The sequence below is a fragment of the Lithobates pipiens genome, unplaced genomic scaffold, assembly GCF_037356315.1.
Source record: "Lithobates pipiens isolate NorthernLeopardFrog02 unplaced genomic scaffold, aLitPip1_a1.2 Scaffold_13, whole genome shotgun sequence".
Lineage (NCBI taxonomy): Eukaryota > Metazoa > Chordata > Amphibia > Anura > Ranidae > Lithobates > Lithobates pipiens.
In genome coordinates this window covers 227,117,305-227,142,298 of record NW_027507718.1, presented here as the reverse complement: position 1 = coordinate 227,142,298, position 24,994 = coordinate 227,117,305, and the positions used below count along the sequence as shown (strand labels likewise).

Sequence of the window (24,994 nt, the reverse complement as noted above, 5' to 3'; positions counted from 1 at the left end):
CATGGGGCTCCCTATACAGGCCCCCTGCTTCTTTTCTAACCTTAATCATCATTGAATGCTATATATTATTGATATTTATTTTATAGATACCTTGCACAAGCATCAACTCCCGAGGAAGCGAGCAGAGCTCACGAAACGCATCGAGTTTACAGATGCATTTGCACATTTTGTATTTCCAGCATTGTATCGAACATGTTTATGGTTGTAAGCTATATGCTTCATGTTATTAGGCTCATGCTCATTTATGATGATGTTTTTGGAATTTCAATAAATCCTTAGATTTACTCTATTTACTTGTTTTGACCTCTATGATCACCTCATAATGTCCCACGGGCTAAGCTTTTTGTACAATACACTTAAGAGGTCTAAATTGGAGGTGAGCGTTTTTTTGCTCATATGGTTGCTGCATGTACACGGATGAAGGGAAGAAAAGTGATCTTTTAGTCACACTGGTGATTGGAGCACAATTTAATGGACAATATGTCTGATGATTTGTTGCGCTGCACAAATTATTATTTTATTTTATATAATAGTATTGACCACCAGCTTTCTGTTCTGGAGTAGCTGTGACCTAAATTGTAAGCTTATACAGTATTAACATAAAATTTAATTTTTATAGATGTAGTGCTTTCTGATTGCTGTATGGGTTCTATTAAGAAATAAATAGGCACTTAAAGGTCCACCCATCCTCAAGCACAACACCAAAAACACGTTCTGCTAATAACTCAGGTGTTTTATTATTATATTTTGCATTCTACTAAATACAATTATATAACGAAAATAATTTGGAAACATGAGCTGATTAGAGTCTGATTCCTCAGGTCACTAGCATCTACATTAGCAATAATCTACATACTTGTTCACATAATTTTCTCTTAACTTAGTGAATAAGGTGAAGAAAAGTGAAAATTCACTTGGCAAAAAATACCCAGTCATGTGTAAGGGACAAATACTGAATTTATACTTGCATGTTATTGAGGATGGTACAGCTTCACCTCATTCCCTAAGCTAGGTGAATTTTACCGTCGCAAAATAAATAAACCATGACATATATAGAAGAATATCTAGAATATAGTTGTGGTTCTAAATTTTCCATTCATTTTTCATCATTACAACAAAATAGGCATCACTGTCTATAGAAGCGCTGACACCACTGTAGTAATTCAGGAATTCCTCCACTGTCACCTGGAAAAAGAAGTACACTTGTAAAAAAAAGTTTGTACAGACCCCAAGAACTCTATTGCTTTACTTTCATATTGTTTTACCCAGTGAAAAAAAGAAAGACAAAGAATTTAAAACCCCTTTTGACAATACCGCATCAGTACCTCAGAGCTCCTTGCCAGAACTGAGGGCTCCTGCGCACACGTGCAGGAGTGACATCATGGCAGCTCCGGCCACTCACATCACCGGAGTCGCAATGCAATCATTGTAGCACATTAAGCCATTGTCTTACTTTTTTTTTTTTAACTCTGCAGCAGTTTACTACCACTTTAAGAATTGGAAGATTGCATAGCCTGCCTTCACTTCACTAAACGGGGCTCTTTTACTAGGCAGGGGCCCCAGAAATCATTTTGAGGGTGCAACTGCATAAGCAGGACAAGTTGGGGTCTGGTTTAGACTTTTCAGTCATAACTGGGCAGAGACAATTACAGATACCTGTGTCATATAATTCCCAAGGCAAAAGGCAGGTATTCGGGAAGTATGTTGAGACCCTACTCTCAGTACACAATTGTTCCACACGACCAGAAATACTGGAATATGAACTCCCATTATATATGGTCTCCAGTCAGGGGCCTGAAGAAAGCCCTCATTTAATGAAGGGCTGAGAAGCACGTATGACCAGAACTATTTAAGATGGAGCCCCATACAGACATATTTAATGTGTCCAGCTAGAAGACTTCATGCTCTTGATCAATTTACAGGATACATACTTGCATGTACCCATAGAGCATTCATATCAAGAATTCTTGAGGTTCACAGTGGCCAAACAAACACTTTCAACTCAAAGTTGTGCCATTTGATGACTTTCAACATCCCCATGCACCTTTATAAACGAGCTAGTGGTAGTGGTTTGCTTTGTTGGGAGAAAAAGAGATAAGGTTACACCATTACCTAGACTAGTGGTTCTCGACCTTCTTCCTCACGTATCCTCAACAGGCCATGTTTGCAGGTTTTCCTTTATCTTGCACTGGTGCTTTAAATCAGAGTTAATGTCTTGGTATTTTGATAAATTCTCAAAACATGGCATGTTGGGTGTACTTGAGAACTGAGGTTGAGAACCACTGACCTAGACGATGTGCTTGTGCTGGCTTAGTCATGGAAAAAGTTGCTCAGGCACAGCGACAGAGTGATAATACTGCTGGAGACATTTGGATAGATTGTGAACTATAACAAAAATCACCTGATCTTGGCAAGGGTCATGATATATTTAGGGGCTTGCTTGAATGCTGTCCAGAATACAATAGGGGGGAAATCAAAAGGGCAATAAGGACACTTTTTCAGTAATATGGCTCCTTTAACTTGACCTGTGACAAATTCACAAAAAGCTTTGCGCCAGTTTTGGTATCAGTACCAACATGTGTGCCTGATTCAGGCAGTGTTTGCTACTGCTACTTTTAGAATCCTACTATGGCTAGAACCGAATCTAAATGAATTACTGCAAGTTTGCAGATAAGCAAACTGGTGGTAACTAAGACCAACTCTGAGTGGATGTACAGAGAGTGTGCTCAGAGTTAGGCATACGGTAAGTGCTGGGGAGCTGTCATTAATATGACACCCTCCTGTGCAGGGCTCCCTAGTTGCTATCCATCTGGTGCCCACCATCTCCCTAGCAACTGATGATACATCCCTGGTCCCATTCAGTTGGCAGCTGGGAGATTCCCTGGCCAACAACTGCAAGTCAACAAAGGGGTAAAGATGGTGGCTGACATTCTACAAATATGGCCACAGTTAATGAGATCAGCCAGCATCCCTGCTCCTTTGTTTATTTTCAGCTGTCAGCCAGTGAATCTCCCAACAACCAACAGCATCCTAGCTAGCAAAGAATTCAACATGCACCGAGGACAGAGTGTTCCCGATATAGACACTCCAAGCTCAGTGCAGCCCCCCTCCATGCGACAGATTCATGTACCTGTTTTCCACAGGTACATGACTCTTTAGCTCACAACATTTGTTATGCGGAGGAGTAAGGATGTTATAAGAGTGTCTATATCACTCTTTATGATTTCCCCAGGATCTCTTTACTGGACAACAAGGTCCTGGTTATCAAGTACAGTGGCAATGACTCTTCATGTATTATTCCTGCAAGTGAGACAGTGAAGTTGCTTTACTAAAACTGGAGAGTGAAAAAAACTAGTGCAGCTGTGCATGATAGCCAAACAACTTCTAACTTCAACGTGTTAAAATAAGCTTTGACAAAACAAATAAATGGAATCTGTTTGGTTTCTATGGAGAGCTGCACCAGATTTTGTATATACCAGTTTTACTAAATCAACCCCAATGTCTTAAGACATGGGTCTTCAAACTACGGCCCTCCAGTTATTTAGGAACTACAATTCCCATCATGCCTGGTCATGTCTGTGAATGTCAGAGTTTTACAATGCCTCATGGGATGTGTAGTTTCACAACAGCTGGAGGGCTGTAGTTTGAGGATCCCTGTCTTAAGATATTAAACGCATTAACAGTAACAAACCCCTTGACAACGTGTGCACATGTGTCATGTTCTCCCAGGATTGGTTCCTGTCTCAGTGGATGTTGTTAGATTTGTGGCATAGGATACAGATCACCCATTAAGCAATGCCTCTGGCAGACATCTGCTAGTAGGGAGATCTGGTACCTCATTGCAGAGATCACATTGTTTGGATTTCTACAAAATATATGTATCCACCCAAAAGTGAAAAATTATTTTTGAGAAAATAGCATAAAAAACAAGCTGTAGCAGTTGATATCAGGGTGGTATGCTGATCATCCTTAGTGGGTGCACTGACTAGCGTTCTGTCCTGTCCCCTTCCCCTACGCATGTCGATACAAGGGGTTAATTTGTATCTTCCTCAGGGGGTAATTTAACATTATCCCCTGCAGCTTGTTTTTTATGCTATCAGGGCGCCACTCTAAAATATGGATTTGTTACTGTGTTGATATTAAAAGTTTTAATATACTACACTATGAAGTCCTCCTTTTTCTATTGGTATTACTGAGGCACAAAAGGGACTTCATTACCATATTGAAGCACAGAGTTAGGCCACTTTTGAACTTTTTTGATTGCACAGCACATTGTAGCACTTTTTTTCTCACATATATGTGTATATATATATATATATATATATATATATATATATATATATATATATATATATATATATATATATATATATATATTTATTTATTTTTTTTAGTTTTTTTTATAGTTTGGTTCACCATTATATTGGTTTAAGGATTTTATTGATTGCTTTTTTCTCACCATATGGACATTTTATCTATCTAAGTACTTTATTTGGAATATTGTATGTAATATACAAATTTTTTTCATTTCACTATTTGGATTTTAAGTTTGAAAGCGCAGTGTATTTTAGAATATTCGACTTGTGAGTAATGACCCCAAATTGATTCCTGTGACTGTGTGCTTTTGGGATATAAGTGCCAGAGGTTGCTTGGACTAAGATACTCTGAGGGTCTCAGATACTGGCCATTCCCGACCTCAGCAGTGACTGGACTGTGAGAGAAGAGTGCCCTCCTGTACTGTGCAACGTACCTGAGATTGCATTGGGTACCAATAGCTGTACAATGGTGCAGGTGAACTAGATGGCAAAGAGACTTGCCTCATGGTTCCAAGCTGTGAGGCCTTAGACCAGGGGTAGGCAACCTTAAAGAGGTGGAGATCTACCTGAACAACATAGGAGAAGTCAGAGATCATCATGCACAGTGTTGCCTCCTCACAGTTGATTTAAACCTCTAATTGCCGTAATACCACGTTGTAATCATGTGCATTGCATGACAATCATGGGTTTAAATCAGGTGACATATTGCCCTGCACCACCTGTCAAACACACTTGGATCACTTTTCAGAGAAGCAGTGGCGCTTGCTGCACTTGTGAATGAGTTCTTGCATTCAGCAGTGACACCCTTAGGGCTCGTTCACACAAAGTTGTGGGGGCAGTAAAACCCTGCCGTTGAGTTGCAAATTTACCACCCCCAATCCCTACCCCCTTTTAGCTGCTGTGGCAGCAGCCAAAGGTGTACACCACATGCAGGAATTAAACACCCTGTTTCTTTCGGTGGGTGCTACTGCTTGTGAAAATACGTCTTAACTATGGGGTTTTACCACCCCACAAACTACAAATGTAAATGAACCCTTACTGTTCTGAGCTCCTTGTATGACTGCATTTACACTCATGTGTTGCAGTTTACCTGCATCGTGGGTGAGCGCAGTGAATCTGCAACCTTCCTGGGTTTGTTGCGCCTTGCCATAATCTTTTATTAGATCCTGTAGGTGTGGTGCACTTTCTGAAAGCGCACCAAAAGTCAAGCATTTAGAAAGAGCACCAAACCCACAGGATATAAGTCTATGGCTAAGCGCAGCAAACCCACAGGAAAGCTGCAGGTACATTGTCCTACATCTGCAGTGCTGGTAAACCACGGCATATCAGTGTAAAAGAAGCCCTATAATATTATGCCCAGTGTATTGCTTTACACTGACCTGAAGATCTCTTCTTTCCTGCTGCTGGCACCACTCTGGAGACTGCTAGCTGGGATAAGAGGTGGAATATCACTTTGCATGGGACAGGAGCCAGCACTACACAGGAGGCATCAGCTTATGCTACTCTTGCTCCCTACTACAACTTCAACTTTAGAAGTAGCCCCTCTGCATTGCACTCTGTTTGATGCTCTGGCATGGTGGGTCAGCAAGCCTAGACTACGATCTACCAGTCACCTGGCCACAATCTACTGGTTGCTGATCCCTGGCTTAGATTGTCCAATATCCCCTGTTGCTTAAGGAGAAGATTGTTCTCTCACTGCCAATTGCTAACAGTTTTGGAGTATCCCATGCTCCAAACCCCTTTCCTATTACAAGTTTTAACACCAATAAATAACAAAAAGGCAACCCCTAGACTTTTTTTTGGATCCAGAGTAAATGGACTGTTGGTTAGGTAGCTGGTAGTCTCTGTGCTGTTTGTGGAAGAGCCAGTTAAAATCAGCGGTCCCTGTGGGGGTAGTGCTACAAATGGTATTCCAATTGTTGCAAAACATGCAATTTACACTTTTGTTGGAATATTTGTATATTAGTATGAAACTTACTTGGCCATCTTTGTTGTTGGGTGAATCAAAGTTGTCCAGGAAATGTTGGAACACTTGCCTTTCATTCCATTCACCATTCTGATATTTCTGATGACATTTAGGATTGTAAACCCCTTTAAGGTCTTCAACAGTTATAACACCATCACCAGTTTTGTCCATTTTATGAAAAGCATCTAGTATAACTTGTTTACGAGCATTGGACATTGGAGGCTGTGGAAATGAACATAAAGGCTGATGTACTAGAGGAACTGGCAATCTTCACACAATAATAATTTTACTTTCCCCTCTGTTAATCGGATAGTCTATAGCCCCATACACACTAGTCGATTTTCTGCAGATTTTTGTCTTCAGATTTACCAAAACCATATAATATGAAGTCAAACCTTAAGAGTTTAAATTTATATGCAATCAGGCAGGCCCTTGCACTACATGGTTTTGGTAAATCTAAAGAAAAAAATCTGCAGAAAATCTAATAGTGTGTATAGGGTCTTAGGCTATTGCACATGAGTGCATATTAATACATATGGGCAATTCACCTTATTTGCAGCACCTGGGATCCACAACTGCTGCTTGATTTTGCATATACACTGTAAAAGGCTATAAACATATAAACACTATTACTTGGGTTTACACACCCATGCATATGGGCATATTTTTTCAAATGTTCAGGAAAACACATCTATACCTGAGGATTCTCAAACAGAATAGTCTTGTGTGTATCATTCCTATTAAAATCACCAAAAGACTTAAAGCGGAAGTAAACCCATCCCTAAAACAGTTTAATTTCTGGCACGTGCTGGAAATGTAACACTTCCATTGGTTGTGCTCTCAACCAAACTGTCCAATGGCTGGTGTCATAACTGATCACATGTGCAGCATCATGGCAGTTGTAGATTAAACAGAGGCAAAGATGGCACCTTCCTTGGCTAAAAAACAATAGGGGGGTTTACTTTTGATCAAACTACCGAAGCATTAATAAACTTTGAACATGTTAATTTCATACTTTTAAAAAGAAAAAAAAAAAACACTTAGGCCTCTTGCACACTATGCTCTTCTAAATGCCCTTCTTCTGACAGAACAAAAACAACATTAAAAACATACCTAAGGCCAGGTTTACACTGGTACGGCACAACAGTCGTACCACTTTGGATCTGACTTTGCCCTGCGACTTGAAGTCCGACATGCGTCCGACTTCAATGAACAGGGATCCAACTTTCATCCCCGGCAATACCAGGCACTGTGTCTGGTATGAATCTTTAGGGGGCACTCCATGAAAAATGTTAAAAAACCCAGCATGGGTTCTCCCTCCAAGAGCACACCAAGACTTTCAGTCTGGTATGGATTTTAAGGGGAACATCTTTTTGACGTGGGGGTCCCCCCCACCCCAAGATCCATACCAGACCCTTATCCGAGCACACGGCCTGGCAGGTCAGGAAAGGGGGTGGGGATGAACGAGCACCCCCCCGAACCATACCAGGCTACATGACCTCAATATGGGGGGGGGTGTGTGCTTTGGGGCCCAAAGCACCTTGTCCCCATGTTGATGAGGACAAGAGCCTCTTCCAGACAACCCTGGTCTTGGTTGTCGGGGTCTGCGGGGGGGGCTTATCGGAATCTGAAAGCACCCTTTAACAAGGTGCTCCCCAGATCCTGGCCCCTATCCTATGTGAATGAGTATGGGGTACATTGTACCCCTACCCATTCACCTAAAAAAGTGCCAAAAATAGAACACATTACATGTTTTTAAAGTAATTTATTAAGCAGCTCTGTTGTCTACGATCTCTTTTCCCCTCTCTGGCTCTTTTGCCTCCTCCGCTGACGTCTTCTGCCTCTGCTGGTTCTTCTCCCCTCTCCGGGTCCTCTCCCACTGTCTGCTGTCTTCTGCCTCTGCTAGGTCTTCTCTGCTATCTTCTCGCTCTTATGCTGGGTCCTCTCCACTGTCTTCTCCCTCTGTTCTTATTCCGATGTTGAATCAACGCTCTCTCCCACTCTAATGCCGTGTGCGTGGTGTGCCACTACTTATATTGGCATGGGGTGGGATCACCGGAGGCATGCCTCTTATGACGTCCCCGCCCATCATGCCCTGGGCAGTGACGTCATAAGGGGCAGGGCCTCCAGATGACGACGTTACACGGTGAACCTGCCCCATGCCAATATAAGTAATGGCACAGTAGAGAGCAGCGAGTCAACATTGGAAGAAGAACAGAGAGAGAAGACAGAGGAGAAGACCGGGCAAAAGAGCGAGAAGACAGCGGAGGAGACCCGGCAGAAGACAACGGACAGAGGGAGAAGAACCAGAGAGAGTGGAGAAGAGCCAGAGAGGGGAGAAGAAGTCAGGAGAAACAGCAGAGCTGCTTAATAAATTCATTTAAAAACCTGTTTACTGTATTTTATTTTTGACACTTTTGTTAGGTGAATGGGTAGGGGTTCAATGTACCCCATACTTATTCACATAGGGTGGGGGGCCAGGATCTGGGGGCCCCCTTGTTAAAGGGGGCTTTCAGATTCCAATAAGCCCCCCCCGCAGACCCTGAAAACCAACGGCCAGGGTTGTCGTGAAGAGGCCCTTGTCCTCATCAACATGGGGACAAGGTGCTTTGGGGTGGGGGAGGTGCAGGGCCTCCCTTGCCCCAAAGCACCCACCCCCTCCATGTTGAGCATGTGGCCTGGTACGGTTCCCCATCCCCTTTCCTGACCTGCTGGGCTGCATGCTCGGATAAGGGTCTGGTATGGATTATAGGGGGACCCCCAACCTGTTTTTTCAGCATGGGGGTTCCCCTTAAAATCCATACCAGACCAAAGGGCCTGGTATGCTCTTGGAAGGGGAACCCATGACGTTTTTTTTTTTATTTGGCATGAAATTCCCCTTCAAGATTATAAGTGCACAAGTCGTCTGCCAAAGTAGGATCAGTTAAGACTTTGATCCGACTTTGATCCGACTTCAGTGATATTCAATAGGCTGAAGTAGGATCAAAGTCGTACCAAAGTAGTGCAGGGAGCAATTTTTAAGTTAGACCGATTTGTGTCAGACCAGTTAAGATGGCTCCCATAGGGAAACATTGATTTTTACACGTCATGCAACATGAGCTCCCAATGTCAGAGCATTTGTGTCATACCAGTGTGAACTTGGCCTAAAGCCACAATTTTCAAATTTGTTTAGGTTTGTTTATACGCATCAAGCATTTGGGCGTTGATTCATTTAATTGGCCAGACAATATTAATATATTGAACGCTCAGGCGCTAAATGCGGCTAGCGTTTAGGCACGTAAGCATATATTCTGCCCAAACGCTCCTCTCCTAAACGCGATTTTGGTGAGTTCAGAGGCAGAAATCTGAACTTCTTTTAATGCATATGTGTGCATGTGTTTATCAGTGGCGTCCAAAAGGGCACACGGGTGCCGCCCTCTCTCTCCAGCCACCCCCCCCCCCCCCCCCCCTCTATGACCAATGGATAGATTCATGCATAGCATAGCATGAATCTATCCATGGCCACAGCTGCCATCCCAATATTTAGGTGTCCGGTCCCTTTTGTGTCCGGTGCCTTAATTACAGGGGCAGAGGGTGTATTTGAAGCACCTGATTAGAGCCATAGGCTCTAATAGGCTTCAAAATAGGTGAACTGCGAGCGCCATGCTTGACGCTCACAGTCAACCCAGATGTGTTAGAAAAGTGAATTAATATTCACTTTTCTAACACTGAACCGCCTCTCCACTAATCAGGTGTGTGGGTCTATTACCCGTCACCTGATTGGCTGAAACGATAGGCGCAGCTATTTGACGCCTATCAGAAGATGAGGATAGCAGGAGACACATGGAGGACCCCGGTGGGGATTCACAGTGGCAGCATTTGATGGCACACTGGCAGCATTTAATGGGCACACCGGCAGCATTTGATGGGCACAGTAGTGGCATTTGATGGCACAGTGGCAGCATTTGATGGGCACAGTGGCAGCATTTGATGGCACAGTGGCAGTGTCTGATGGGTACACTGGCAGCATTTTATGGGCACACTGGTGGCATTTGATGGGCACAGTGGCAGAGTTTGGGCACAGTGGCAGCATTTGATGGGCACAGTGGCAGCATTTGATGGCACAGTGGCAGTGTCTGATGGGTACACTGGCAGCATTTTATGGGCACACTGGTGGCATTTGATGGGCACAGTGGCAGAGTTTGGGCACAGTGGCAGCATTTGATGGTACAGTGGCTGCAATTGATGGGCACAGTGGCTGCAATTGATGGGTGAACCATGCTCAGATCGCTTTGCAGAGGCATTTGATAGCCGGTAGAGAGGCAATATGTTGCCTACTGACCACCTGTTTTAACCCCTTAAATGCATCATCACTATGCTGCAACTGCATGCAATGCACACAGTTGCAGGGGGGTTGCAATGCAGCCCCATTCACCTAGGGGTGTACTTCAAGGGTGCCCTGACTGGAAAAAGATTGTGAAATACTGACATAGAGGAACCCATCTCTCCATTTTCCTCCTGTAGCCGCTGAATGCCTGTGGGAGGGAGAGGAGAAGAAACGGGGGGAATGGAGAAATTGGTTCCTTTATATGCAGCCACCCACTTGGGACCGGGCCCTGGTGTTCTGCCATCGGGCTCAGAGAAAAGAGCTTTGTCCGGAGGTCGGGGGGGCCCTCCATGGTTTCTTGCATCGGGGCCCTGAGGGTTCTAGTTACGCCACTGCGTGCAACAATATTTATGTGGTCAATAGCCTGGACCCAGCTTGAAATTTGCAAATCTGCACATCGCCCCACAAGCCCTTTTGGTAAAAAAAATTAAAAAATTGCATGGGAAGCTGGGGGACACTCCCATTGGGGACAATGCAAAAATTGTTTTAAAAATGCTTTTCAGCAGGGAGAGGGTCTTTTAAAAAGACTTAAAGTCCACGTAAGCACTTTCTTCCTGCGTTATAGACGCTAAAGATGGCTACAGTAAGGACCTCCAGTTCTGGGAGGGCATACATGGATACCCTCCCACAGTGGCCCTTTACCATGTGATCAGCTGTGTCCATTCACAGCTGGGCCGATGAAAACAGACTTGCTAGTTATTGGCTCTCAAAGACAGTGTGTGAGGAAAGGACAGTCAATCTGACTGGGCACAGTGAGTACATATCATTATACTGATAATCAGGGAACTGATTATAAGTGCCCATCAGTGCCGTCTCATCCTCATCAGTGCCTCCTAATTAGTGCAGCTTATCGGTGCTGCCCCATCAGTCCCGCTCAGCAGCCATATCAGTGCAGCCTCATCGGTACCTATCAGTGCAGCTTCATCAGCGCCCAACAGTGAAGAAGAAAAATTACTTATTTGCAAAATTTAATAACAGAAACTAAGAAAAAAATAAAAATACATTTTATATATATACATATATATATATATATATATATATATATATATATATATATATATATATATATATTTTTTTTTTTTATTTTTTTATTTTTTCCATTTTCCGTCTTTTGTTTAATCAGTGGTGATTAAATACCACCAAAAAAAAAGCTCTGTCTCGAAAAAAATTATAAAAATGTTATTTGGGTACAGTATTGCATGACTGCGCAATTGTCATTCAAAATATGACAGCCAGTGGCGTAACTAGAACCTTCAGGGCCCCGATGCAAGAAACCATGAAGGGCCCCCCTGAACCCCAGCCAGGGCCCTTCCCTCTGAGTCCAGCGGTGGAACTCCAGGGCGTGGTCACAGATTTTTTTATTTTTAGGTGCAACATTGGGGGACTGGGAGATGAGGTCCTTTTCTCCAGGGCAGATAAAGTTACTGCCCCCAGGTGAGAAGGGGTCCCTGTCCCCAGGGGGAGATGGAGGGAGTATGTAATAGTGTGTGGGGGATGGGGTCCTCTCACTCACCATGACCAAGCTGTAGGCCGCGCACTCATCCATGTTGGCCTGGGCTCCATCCAGTGTGCTGGACGGGCAATCAGCATATCTCCCAGAAAGACCTTTCATCATCTGTGTATGACGGGGGAGGAGGGGGGCTGGCAGACAAGCCTGCAGTGTCGTCCGGGGGGCTCTCATAGAGCTGCACTGCATCTGTGTGCTTAAAGTTTGTTTACCCGGGAGAAGTATGTAGTGCAGTGTGGGCCGGACTCAGGGGGGGGCGGGACTCTGGCTGGGGAGAACAGACATGGGACTGAGCGGCAATGCATGGAGCAGGAGAGGGGTACTCTGAGGAGCTGGCCGAGGACACAGCTCATGCGGGGAATGCACAACTAAAGAGCAGCCAGTGCTATAGTCAAGCATGGAGCTCTGCTAGTCACCCTCCACCTCCAGCCACCCGTGTGCATGGTGCACTGGTACCCTAAGCCGCCTATGCTGCTGCCAGCCATATTTAGAGGGGGGCTGCATGGGCCCCTTACATCACAGGGCCCAGTTGCGGTCGCGACTGCTGCACCCCCTATAGTTACGCCCCTGATGACAGCACTGAAAGCTGAAAATTGACCTGAGCTGGAAGGGGTGAAAGTGCCCAGTATTGAAGTGGTTAAAAAATATACAGTCCCCCTAAAGCGGAGTTCCACCCAAAAGTGGAACTTCAGCTCATTTGTCTCCTCTCCCCCTCCACTACCACACTTGCCACCTTTCAGGGGGAGGGGGGACAGGATACCTGTCTTTGACAGGTATCCTGTTCCCACTTCCGGGAGTCCAGGACGCATCCCGTGACATCACTGTGGGGCTTCCTCCTCCTCTCCCTGTCGCCGGGCCCGTAGGAGAGGGGAGCGGGGCCTAGCGCATGCACAGTAGGGTTCCCGGCGTTAAGGCATAAGGCTACACTGCTGGGTACCCTTACCCACAATGGCAGTGGCAGCACCCGACAGCTGATGGAAAATCAGCTGTGGTGCCAACATCGCTGGACTCCAGGACGGGTAGGTGTCCTGTTGTTAAAAGCCAGCAGCTGCAGTATGTGTAGCTGCTGGCTTTTAATTATTATTATTTTTTTTTGGGCGGAACACCGCTATAAATACCAAGCTTGGGGGATGCCCTAAACCTGCACAATAAGTGGAGTACCTGTACAATATACTCCCACAAAAGTGATATTTAGAAAATAAAATGATCTACTGGATAAGGTTCTGGTATGAATTTTGAGACGGACTCCATGCATTCTTTTTAAATTAAAGGGGCAATGTTCCTGTCCCCGTCTTTGCAACTCACTGTTGTATATATAGCTAGCAGACTAATGCTGGGTTAGGTTTACCTCCATTTAATATTGAGCATAGAACTTTGGAGTTTTGCTAATGGAAGCATATGTAACAGATTGACCATTTTGTGTGGGGGTTCAAATTATCCTTTTAACCTGGACTTTTTTTTATCCATTATGTACTCATAAGCTGGCCATATGTGGTGATCAATTGCTCCTCTCTTGCTGATCTAGCTAGCACAGACACGGTGCAGTCTGTACCAGTTGTGTAACATTGCAGCCCCAGAAGCAGAGGCACCAATATTTCTGTCGTCCTGCTGGGTGCGGAGTCTGTGATATGCAAGTGCCTGCATGCAAGAGACTATGCATGCAAAAATCCCCAGCCACTGATGGCTCCAACACCTTCCTGTCCAGTCTTGGTGGCTTTGACTGCCTGTAATGTGCAGCCAATGCATATAATAATACCACAATATATAATCCTCAGTCCTGGGGGAATTGAATGCTGCATAGTGCTTTCCTCTTCTACACTTAACACACTTACTTTTCTAGAATCCCACTGCACTCAGACTGAGTTAAATGCAGTGTTGTCATTTGCTTTTAAAAGGGACTTGGGAGATTATGTATTTTCCTCCAAACTAATACCTAACAATAATCATTCCCACTCATCCCCTGTAAAACTCCAGGTGTCAATTAAAGTTGGATAAAGTGCCATATGGTTGGATTACCATCAAGTATTAACCACTTCAGATCCGCGCTATTGCCAAATGACGGCATTAGCGCGGACCTACATTTCCAGGACTACGTCTATTGACGTCGTCCTGGTTACGAGCGGCCTGCGCGCCCCCTGAGGGGCGCGCGCGGCGCGCTCTGTGATCGGCGAGTCCGTGAGACTCGCCTGATCACCGATCCGTGTAAGGGGTCGATCCCGACCCCTTATCACGTGATCAGCTGTCAGCCAATGACAGCTGATCATGTGATAGAACGGAGCCGGTAATCGGCTATTATTCCTCCTCGCGCTGACAGCGCGAGGAGAGAAAAAAAAAGCCGATCACCGGCGGCCGTGATCGGGACATCAGTCCCGATCACGGCCATCAATACAAGGGACCACCTGCCACCTGCCTGTGCCCACCTGCCTCCCGCAGTGCCATCCTGAAGTAAAATAAAAGAAAAAGTAAGTGCCCCCCGTCAGTGCCCCCTGTCAGTGCCCATAGTGCCCACAGTGCCACCCACAGTGCCACCCACAGTGCCACCCCACAGTGCCACCCACAGTGCCACCCAATCTGCCTCAAAGGTGCTGCACCCCAGTGCCGCCCATCAGTGCCCAGCAGTGCCGCCCATCAGTGCCCAGCAGTGCCGCCCATCAGTGCCCAGCAGTGCCACCTATCAGAGCCACCTATCAGTGCCACCTATCAGTGCCCATCAGTCCCATCTATCTGTGGTACCTATCAGTGCCCATCCGTGCCACCCATCCGTGCCACTTATCCGTGCCACCCATCCGTGCCATCTTATCTGTGCCCATCTTTGCCCATCAGTGCCGCCTTATCTGTGCCCATCGGTGCCGCCTTATCTGTGCCTATTAGTGCCGCCTTAACTATGCCTATCAGTGCCCACCAGTGCAGCCCATCAGTGCCCACCAATGCAGCCCATCAGTGCCCACCAATGCAGCCCATCAGTGCCCACCAATGCAGCCTATCAGTGCCGCCTAATCAGCGCACTTCAATGAAGGAGAAAAATGACCCGTTTGCAAAATTTTATAACAAACTATTAAAACATGATTTTATTTTTTATTTTTTTTGCATCTTTTTTTGTTTGTTTAGCAAAAAATAAAACTCCGAGCTGTAACTAAATACCACCAAAAGAAAGCTCTATTTGTGGGAAAAAAATTATAAAAATTTCATTTGGGTACAGTGTTGTATGCCCGCGCAATTGTCACTCAAAGTGCATCAGCGCTGAAAGCTGAAAATTGGTCTGGGACTGAGGGGGGTTTAAGTGCCCAGTAAGCAAGTGGTTAAAGGTGTAGTGCACCTGACATCATTACATTACCACTGCACTTACATTACCACTTAACCCTTAGATCAGCCTTTGTCAACTTTTTCAACACAGAGGAACCCTTGACATAGTTCTCAGGTCTCAGAGAACCACTGCTAAAAATGTGAAATCTACAACTCATGATACATTAGTGTGATGGTCAGTGGGAAGAAGGGACCTTACACTTGTAGTTATTGGGAAGAATTACCTCCTTACAGATAGCTAAAAAGATCACTGGTGTCAGTGAGAACTTATCTGAGAGGCAGAAATTGCCCAATGCTGAAGGAACCCCTAGCAACCTCTGGAGGAACCCTAGGGTTCCACGGAACCCTGGTTTAGAATCACTGCCTTAGCATGTTGGCCTTCACTTTCCTTCTGGAGCCCAGCCATTTGATCACTATGTGTATGCTACAGGAATTACTCTCATTTGGCCGTTGTGTGAAGGGGACTTCTTTTGGTCTGGTTCAGCTCAGACCACTGCTTACCCATGGGTCCTTTCTGTATGGTTTTTCTCCTACATCCCCACATTAAAACATTAAAATTATGCTGTAATATAAACTAGTAAAGCAGACCTTGAGGCACCCTACTAGTTCACTATAGTGATTTAGGAGTTCAAAAAGGAAAAGTATGGGTTCCAAGTGTATATACTGATATTTTTGTTTTGTTCGTTTAATATTATTTGAATAAAAGCTTAATTTTACAAATAAACATTTCATACAGTTTTAATGAGAAAGCCCAGCACTAGCTCTTTCAAACTCCTTCAATGCTTCTGCAGGCAGAAAATTCTCACAGCCTCTTTTCTCTGCTAGTAGAAAGGGAGAAGGTTGTATCCCTCCACACACTTATCCAGCTATGTATGTTAGGCTACTTTCACACTGGGGCAGGCGCTGGCGGTAAAGCAGCGCTATATTTATATTTAGTGCTGCAAAGATGCGGCTTGCAGGACTTTTTTGACCATCCTGCAAGCGCACCGCTCCAGAGCTTTCACATTTAAAGTGAATTGAGCGGCTCTTTCAGGAGGCTTTGCAGGCGCTATTTTTAGTACTATAGCGCCTGCAAACCACCTCAGTGTGAAAGTAGCCTTATGTTTTGTTATAGTTAGATCTAACCACAATACAGGCTATTCAGATTTATTCTAAGCATAGCATGAAGCCAAATTTCTGCAACCTTTCCCTGCACTTTTGCTGGTTACAGTTATTATAAAATCTCTAATTCTTTACTATAAGACAAAAAATCAAACATTTCGGGTTTTTTTTAGTCTGGAATATATTACACACAGAAAATGTATGCAAACATTGTACAAAGAAAACACTTACCCTGATTGTGCTCAAGAACTCATCAAAATTGATGGTTCCATTTCCATTTCTGTCAAATCTCTGAAAAATTTCTTGCACTTCTTCTGGGCGAAGGGAAAGTCCATAGTTCTGCAGCCCTTTGGAGAATTCTTCTAATTCCAAAGAGTTGCTACAGTTATCATCCATTATTCGGAAAGCCCTGTGTTATATTAAAAAAAGCAAAATTCAATGTATTTTCCTTTAAAGGTTCTTTAACTCTAAAAGGTAAGGGACAAGTTTCCCATTATTAGGGAGGAGTTGTGCCTGGGTTCAGTTTTGTGTATCTTGTTCAAAGTAAACAAAATTGTGGCAAACCCTATTGAAATCTATGAGGAAAGGGATCGTGTTAATCAAATCTAGCCAGTTGTAAAGGTAAAAAGATAGCTCTAGTAAAACAAAAGGCAATGTGTTTTGTAGCAATGTCAAAATTAAAAAAAATAATATCGCTCATTATCCAAATTTGTATACTCTCACAGCTTCAACACACTGATAATATAGCTGCTATGAGCCCACCTTTTTATAGAAAGTGGGTTGGATTATGCATTATTTCAAATTATCAGCTATTGTGACCAGGGCAAAGGCTATGCACCACACTAGTCTTAGGGGATGTCTTTTTAGGACTTATTGAGGAACTTTAACAGAAGAGGGGTTTAGGGTCACTGGATACACCAAAGCAATATCCAGGAATGGCCAGTATATCTAGGACCCTACAGCACTCCATATAGCTACATCTGGCATGTAGTTCCCTTCTGGCACTTGCACAGCTAATAGTTCCTAGCAAGGTCTTTACTCATAGTGTCCCAGGAGCTGCAACCCAGCCTCCACAGACAGATCCTCAGCGAGGAAGACAACTAAATCCTTGTCCAGACCAGGACTCAAAGTCAGTACCCTCCAGCAAGTGTAATTCATTAGCAGTTCTCCTCTGACTCTTCTGAGACCCAGACAGAAGTCCCTTGTCTCAATGTTTCTTCTCCAACTGGAACATTCCCTTACAAGGAAAGAACAACCTGCTAAGGCATCCTGACCATTTATCACCTAACTAACCACCTCCTGGATGCCTCCTTCCAGGGATTGGCTAGGGCATGATAAATATTCAATTGATAATTTTTATCTCCTTCCCTATGCTCTCAAAGCTTCTTCCAGAGACAGAGAGAAGCAATCAAACTCTCAGCCCAGGAATCCTAATCAGACCAACACAATTGTCAACCATTCTACTTAGTACAGTGAGGCCAAAAATTGCATTTACCTAGCAGCCTAACTAGAAAGGCGCTCAAGGAATATTATGTTTAAAGCTTTAAGTGCAACTGCAGTCCAAACCTTTTTCAAGACTTGGATAGAGTGGAGGATTAGAACCTTTGGCAGTGTTTATTACTGTGTCCCTATTTTGGGGTTTCACTCTCCCTGTCCTGGTGAACACTGATTTCAGGATAGATAATAAAGGAAAAAACAAAATTCTACAGTTGTGGCAGAAACAGGTGCAGAGGAGAAATCTTCCAATTGGGACACCTGTTTCAGTGACAACTAAGGTGGGTTTTCCTTTTTATTTTGAAGAGATTTCCTCATACTAGCTGTTTCTCCTGGACAGTATCTATGGCATTATTTCCGCAATGGGAACACAAATGAAAATAAAAACCTAAGGTTGGTTCTAAGTTTTCTGCAAACTATTTTCATCTGGAGTTCCTCTAAGGCTCCTTTCACACTGGGGCAGTGCGGGCTTTGGCGGTAAAGCAGCAATATTTTTTGCGCCGCTTTACCATTGGTATTCGGCTGATAGCGGGGCAGTTTTAACCCCCACTAGTGGGCAAAAAAGGGGTTAAAACCGCCCGCTGCAGCGGCGCTTTGTCGGTGGTATAGCTGTGCTGCCCCATTGATTTCAATGGGTAGGAGCGGTTTAGGAGCAGTGAATATACCGCTCCAAAGATGCTGCTAGCACGACTTTTTTTCCCATCCTGCTAGCGCACCGCTCCAGTGTGAAAGCTCTCTGGCTTTCACACTGGAGTGAAAGGTGCCACTTTTTTCAGGCGCTATATAGGCGCTATTTTTAGTGCTGTAGCGCCTGAAAATCGCCCCAGTGTGAAAGGGGCCTTAAAGCTTTTTTTAAGCCACACTCTTTACTGGTCCTGAGCACCAGTAAGACCCCTTTCACACTGAGGCATTTATCAGGTGCTAAAGGTCTAAAAATAGCACCTGTAGAGGGCCTGAAATACACCTCCCCTACCAACCCAATGTGAAAGCCCAAGTGCTTTCACACTGGGGCTCTGCGATGGCAGGACATTAAAGTCCTGCAAGCAGCATCTTTGGGGTGGTGGAGGAGTGGTGTATACACCACTCCTGAACTGTCCCTGAACAATGAACGGAAAATAATAGGCCTGTAATTTGCCAGTGCTGCTTTAAAACGGTTTCTGGGAGTTAAATACTTAATTATCCATGTTAATTATAACCTCTTTTAAATTCCATTGAGACTACCATCACTTGTTATGTTTAGCCTGCTCTATTACCTTTCTAGCTAAAACAACATATGGAGCAGGATGACTAGAAAAATGTTTGGCTAGCTCGTACCGGCGTAGCTCTAATTCTCCAGTCATGAAAGTAAAAGAAAATCCCTAATTTTGGGTTGTTCTCAGAAAATTAATGTAGGGGATTAATAGTTCTGGTGATCTGGGGGTCCCCAAGAGATTCCTAAAGGCTGGGTTCACACTCATGCGAATTGGATACGGATTTCCCTGCATCCAATTTGCATGACAGGAGACTGTAACCAGCTCTCAATGGAGCCGGTTCACACAGCTCCGGGGCGGCCGTGAAGTGCACTAGAAAAGGGTCCTGTACATCTTGTTTAGTTTCAGGTCCGAATTCAGGCAAAAATTTGTGCCCCGCGGCCGCAGCTAGTGTGAACCCAGCCTTAATTTGCAGGGTTTTCCTCTTATGCCCCGTACACACAAACGGACTTTCCGTTTCCGAAACTGAATTTTTGTTCGAAGGATGTTGTCTTCCAACTTGTCTTGCATACACATGGTCACACAAATGTTGGCCAACATTTACGAACGTAGTGACGTACAAGATGTATGTGATATCTCCATTACGAACGCTAGTTATATCTCCGGCTCGTACTTGATTCTGAGCATGTGTGGACTTTTGTCCGATGGACTTGTGTACACACGATTGGAAAGTCCGACAACAAACATTTGTTGACGGAAAATTTGAGAACCTGCTAGTCAACATTTGTCCGACAACAAATTTTCAATGGAGCATACACACGGTCGGACTTTCCGCCAACAAGCTTACATCCAACATTTGTTGTCGGAAAATCTGATCGTGTGTACGGGGCATTACATCCTGTTCTGGCTATGGGACAGGAGGTGAAGGTACATCTCCCTGATGGGAGAGCCAAACATTTGTTGACGGAAAATTTGAGAACCTGCTAGCCAATATTTTTTTTTTTAAAGTAGAATTTTTATTTATTTTCATACACAACAAACAACACAGAAAACAAACTGCATATAGAGTGAACATCACTCAAGCCATTACATAGTCTGGTAAACTGGTAAACTGGTATACACCTAGTGGGTATGTGACAACCTAAGGGTTACATATCTATTCAGCTTAAATGGACCCAAGTAATGATCAAGAAGCTTCCATTAATCTTTCAAGGAGGTGGTGGTATGGTACTTTCGGAGCTGACCCAAGAGCCCCAAATCTTAAGGAATTTTTTTGGGCATCCGCTGGACTCATATGCTAGCCAACATTTGTTGGCAGAAAGTCCGACCACAAATTTTCGATGGAGCATACACACGGTCGGACTTTCCACCAACAAGCTCACAACCAACATTTGTTGTGTGTGTACGGGGCATTACTTCCTGTTTTGGCTATGGGACAGGAGGTGAAGGTACATCTACCTGATGGGACAAAGAGGGCAAAAATAAACCTTACAGGGTTTACAACCCTTCCTTACTCTATCCAAAATAAAAAATAAAAAAAAGTTTTGCCTATAGTTCTACTTTAATGTGCTATCACTAAAAATGTGAAATTTTCAGAATGCATGGACTGGTAGAAATAGTTGGAAAGATAATAAATGTTAATCTTATCGGACCGTGTCGTCAGATAATCCGACTGTGTGTGGTATGCATCGGACTGATTCCGTCCGAATCTCAGTCGGACCCAATTTTCCAACATGTTGGAAATATTTCCCAACCAACTGGGCCGTTCGGACCTAGTCCGATCATGTGTAGAGCATTTTGATCGGACCAAGTGCCACGCATGCTCAGATCAAATTCCTACATCAAAGCTATTGGCTACTAGCCTGAATGTAGTCCCATCGTAACGAAATTATGTCATCACGTTCTGAAAGATCGGATTTTTCGCCAACTTGGCCCGACCGTGCAACAGTTTCGGACACCATCCGTCGGACTAAATCCGACAGACAAAATCTGACGGATTTGGTTGGTAAAATCTCCGACCGTGTGTACGTGGGCTTAGTCTGTTTACCTTCCCAAGCCTTTAATTCCAGATGCTCCTCTTGCAAGACATTGCAGTCTTAGCTTCTCCACAGAATCCTGGCATTGTGGAATCTGGCGCCGTGCCTTGGTCATCATTTCTTGTTCCAGCTGGGATACTGCAGCCATGACTTTGCAAAAGCAAAACAGGTTAAAATCAGTGAACAGTACAGAACTAAACTTTAACCTTAGATAAAGATGAATTTCAGGCAAACAGCTAAATACACACTTGAAATACACACTGGAACTGTTTTAGGATCTAATATTTTGTCCAGTCCTAAGATTTACAGTCTTGATAGCCAATTTGTCATATCACTTTTTTTATTACTGCAGTTAGAGCATCCTCGATCTGGAAAAAAATAAATAAAATTCAGCAGCTAGAAATACTGTAGCTGCTGATTTTCTATAAACATACACTTACCAGTACAGGGATCCAGTGCTGTCCAAACTCAAACTAATTCTTTGCCAGTCTTTGGGTTCCTGGTGCCACTATCTTATGCCGTGTACACACGACCGGACTTTCCAGCAGACTAATAAGGGCATCTCTCTACTCTTGTCAGATTGTTCCTCATTGGCATGTGTGCATGCAGCATGGCCTGATTAGGGTACTAATGCTTTTTTCCTAGCGTGAGAGCTGCTGTACAGGGATTTACAAGATGCTGATTTTAAAAGCTGTTAACATCAAGGCAAGCATATAAATACACACAAAAAAGCAAAAAAATTTGAAAAGTGGGAGTTTATTGACCTGCTAATAGATTTGTATTTCTATCAATTCAGTCTTGAGATTTACTGTAAATAGACTATGGATGCTATCCTACCCCAGCCTGCTGATTGGACAATGAAGAAGCAGCACAAGACTGATAAAGTATATCCAGGGGTCAAGTCCTGGGGAAAAAAAAGTGTGGGAACTCCCACCCAAGATCCACTCCCCCACCAAAAAAAAAATTTATACTCTCATATGCACGAACGCTTCAAAAGTGGTATTTTTCATCCAATTTTCGTATTGTGTGTATGAAGCTTAACCTCCTTAGCGGTAATCCCGAGTCTGGCTCGGGTTGGAATTTTAATTACAATAGCGGTAACCCCGAGCCAGACTCGGGCTTGCACCGCTCGATGCAGGGGAGGACACAGGTAACGTTACTTACCTTGTCCCCTGGATCCAGCGATGTCCCCCGCGCTGTGTGATCGAGCTGTCCTCCGCTCGATTCACAGTGCCGAATGCCACCGAGCTCCGTTCCCTGCGACGTTACGACGCACGGGACCCGAGAACGGCGGCAAATTCAAAAATGTAAAAAGACACAAAACACACACAGCACTGTAATCTTACAGATTACAGTGCTGTATTAAAAAATACACACCCCCTTTGTCCCTAGTGGTTTGTGCAATGCCCTGCATGCACTTTTATATTATAAATACTGTTTTTTACTGCTTGGAATTTGGAGATTGTCCATAGCAACCAAAACATGTCCCTTTTTCATTTTTTTTTGGATTTGATTACATTATTGAATAATTTTTATTATTCTTTATTATATTATAAACTTTATCATACCCGGGATGTCCGCTAGACTCTGGTTTGAAGAGATTTCAGAGCGTTATTCCTAAGAATTACAGGACTACAAAATAAAAGCCAGATTTCCATGCAAAATAATTGTACCGCTTTCAGCACCTTATTCCAGACTGAATCATACCGCCAGGGAGGTTAACTGTTAGTACATAAAAAAAAAACAATCCTCAATAAACATAAATACGGTAATTCTCTAAATAATCAGCATCCATTCAATTGTGCTTCCGTGCAAATGTGAACATCATGTTCTGATCTTTATTGGGGAATGTTATTTTGTATATAGAGTGTTTATGTAGTGAGTTTACACTTTATATTGAACAGAGTTTGGATAACAGAGGGTTAAACGGAAAAGTCATAAATTAACTGCACATTATCTGGACAGAATGCTTGGGGAGATAGTGATGTGTTCCTGCTTAGGAGATGTATGTTAGCTTGGGGGGCTGCAAACTCTGCAGTGCTCCAACACACACTCGCTGCTATTCCAATCCTTCACATATTTCCACATAAACTTCCCTCCTGGCATTAAACTTTGCCAGGTATTATGCTCAGCTTACCACCCCGAACTGATGTAGATGAGAGGTCTGACTAAATACAATCTCTTAGCAGCAGGGACCTGATCTACCCATCAGCTAGCTAAGATTGACAGGTAGATCGAAGCGGAAGCCAGTGGCGGCTGGTGAAGTTTTTGGATGGGGGGGCGCCAGACCCCGCCCATCATGACCCCACCCATCATTTTGGCCCCTCCCACTTCTCATAAACCACGCCCCTTATGTAATCTGAAAAAAAAGTGGCGTTGGTTCCCCCCTCCGAGAGCATACCAGGCCCTTAGGTCTGGGGCGGTGTCACATGGGTTGATGTCACATGGGTTGGTCACATGGGTTGATGTCACATGGCGACAGTCCCAGCATCCTCCGGGACTGTGACATCGTAAGGGGGCGGGGTCACCATGTGACATCAACCCACGTGACCAACCCATGTGACATCAACCCATGTGACACCACCCCATTGTCCCTATATAAGTGGCAGCGCAGCGCGTCCCTGGCATTCCAGCCGGAGAGATCGTCGAGTCAACATCTCCTGGAGAAGAAGAAGAAGAAGAAGAAGAATGGGCGGCGGCAGAAGACCGGGCCACCGCCTGTAAAAGAGCTATAAGGAGGCGCGGTGGCCCGGCAGAAGAACTGAAGAGGGGGACAAGACCCTCGAAGTCGGAAGAAGAGGCCGGGGGCGAGGAAGAAAGCCGGGCTCCTCCGCTAGCAAAAGAGCTACAAGAAGATAGCGGAGGAGTCCGGCGAGAAGACCCCCGAAGACGGAAGACCCCCGGAGCTGTGCAATAAAATATTTTAACTCTGTGTTGTGTTTTTTTGTACTTTTTTTCACAGGTGAATGGGTAGGGGTACATTGTACCCCATACTCATTCACATAGGGTGGGGGGCCGGTATCCAGGGCCCCCTTATTAAAGGGGGCTCCCGGATTCCGATAAGCCCCCCGCCCGCAGACCCCAACAACCAACGGCCAGGGTTGTCGGGAAGAGGCCCTTGTCCTCATCAACATGGGGACAAGGTGCTTTGGGGTGGGGGGGCCGCACGCCCCCCCTCCCCCAAGGCACCCCCCCATGTTGAGGGCACGCGGCCTGGTACGGCTCAGGAGGGGGGGCCGCCCGCTCGTCCCCACCCCCTTTCCTGGCCGGCCGGGTAGCGTGCTCGGATAAGGGTCTGGTGTGGATCTGGGGGGGACCCCCACGCCGTTTTTTCAGCATAGGGGGTTCCCCTTGGAATCCATACCAGACCTAAGGGCCTGGTATGCTCTCGGAGGGGGAACCCACGTCAAATTTTTTTTCAGAAATTTGGCGTGGAGTTCCCCCTTCAGAGCTCATTCTCTGATTGGCCACGGCAAAAGTCGCCTGGCCTGGGGAAACCTTTCTGGCTGTGAAAGCTTTTTTTACATTCATTCAGCTAAATGCATGAACATTCTCAAAAAAGTAGAAACTAGAAAGCCTTTATGCGGTGACTCACCTCCTGCCTCACTGTCTTGCAGCTCCGCTCGGGCTGAGGAACGGAGCTGCCGAGGTCACTTCCGGGTTTCGTGAAGCAGCCGAAAGCCGGAAGTGACCTGCCTGTCTAAGAATGACAATG

The 24,994-nt window shown here is 44.7% G+C and overlaps 1 protein-coding gene across 3 annotated transcripts in view; it reads right to left on the bottom strand.

Moving 5' to 3' along the window:
• Nucleotides 1-712: 712 nt before the first annotated feature.
• Nucleotides 713-24,994, bottom strand: part of CAPS (calcyphosine) — a 92,231-nt gene continuing 67,949 nt past the window's right edge. For all 3 annotated transcript variants that reach the window (XM_077476289.1, XM_077476288.1, XM_077476290.1), the window contains 4 exons: nt 21,291-21,429; nt 16,791-16,968; nt 6,295-6,504; nt 713-1,185 (listed from right to left, as the gene is read on the bottom strand). In XM_077476289.1, the coding sequence (XP_077332415.1) occupies nt 1,084-1,185; nt 6,295-6,504; nt 16,791-16,968; nt 21,291-21,427 (627 nt within the window). In that variant the 5' untranslated portion in view covers nt 21,428-21,429 and the 3' untranslated portion in view covers nt 713-1,083. The remainder of the gene's footprint in view (nt 1,186-6,294; nt 6,505-16,790; nt 16,969-21,290; nt 21,430-24,994) is intronic.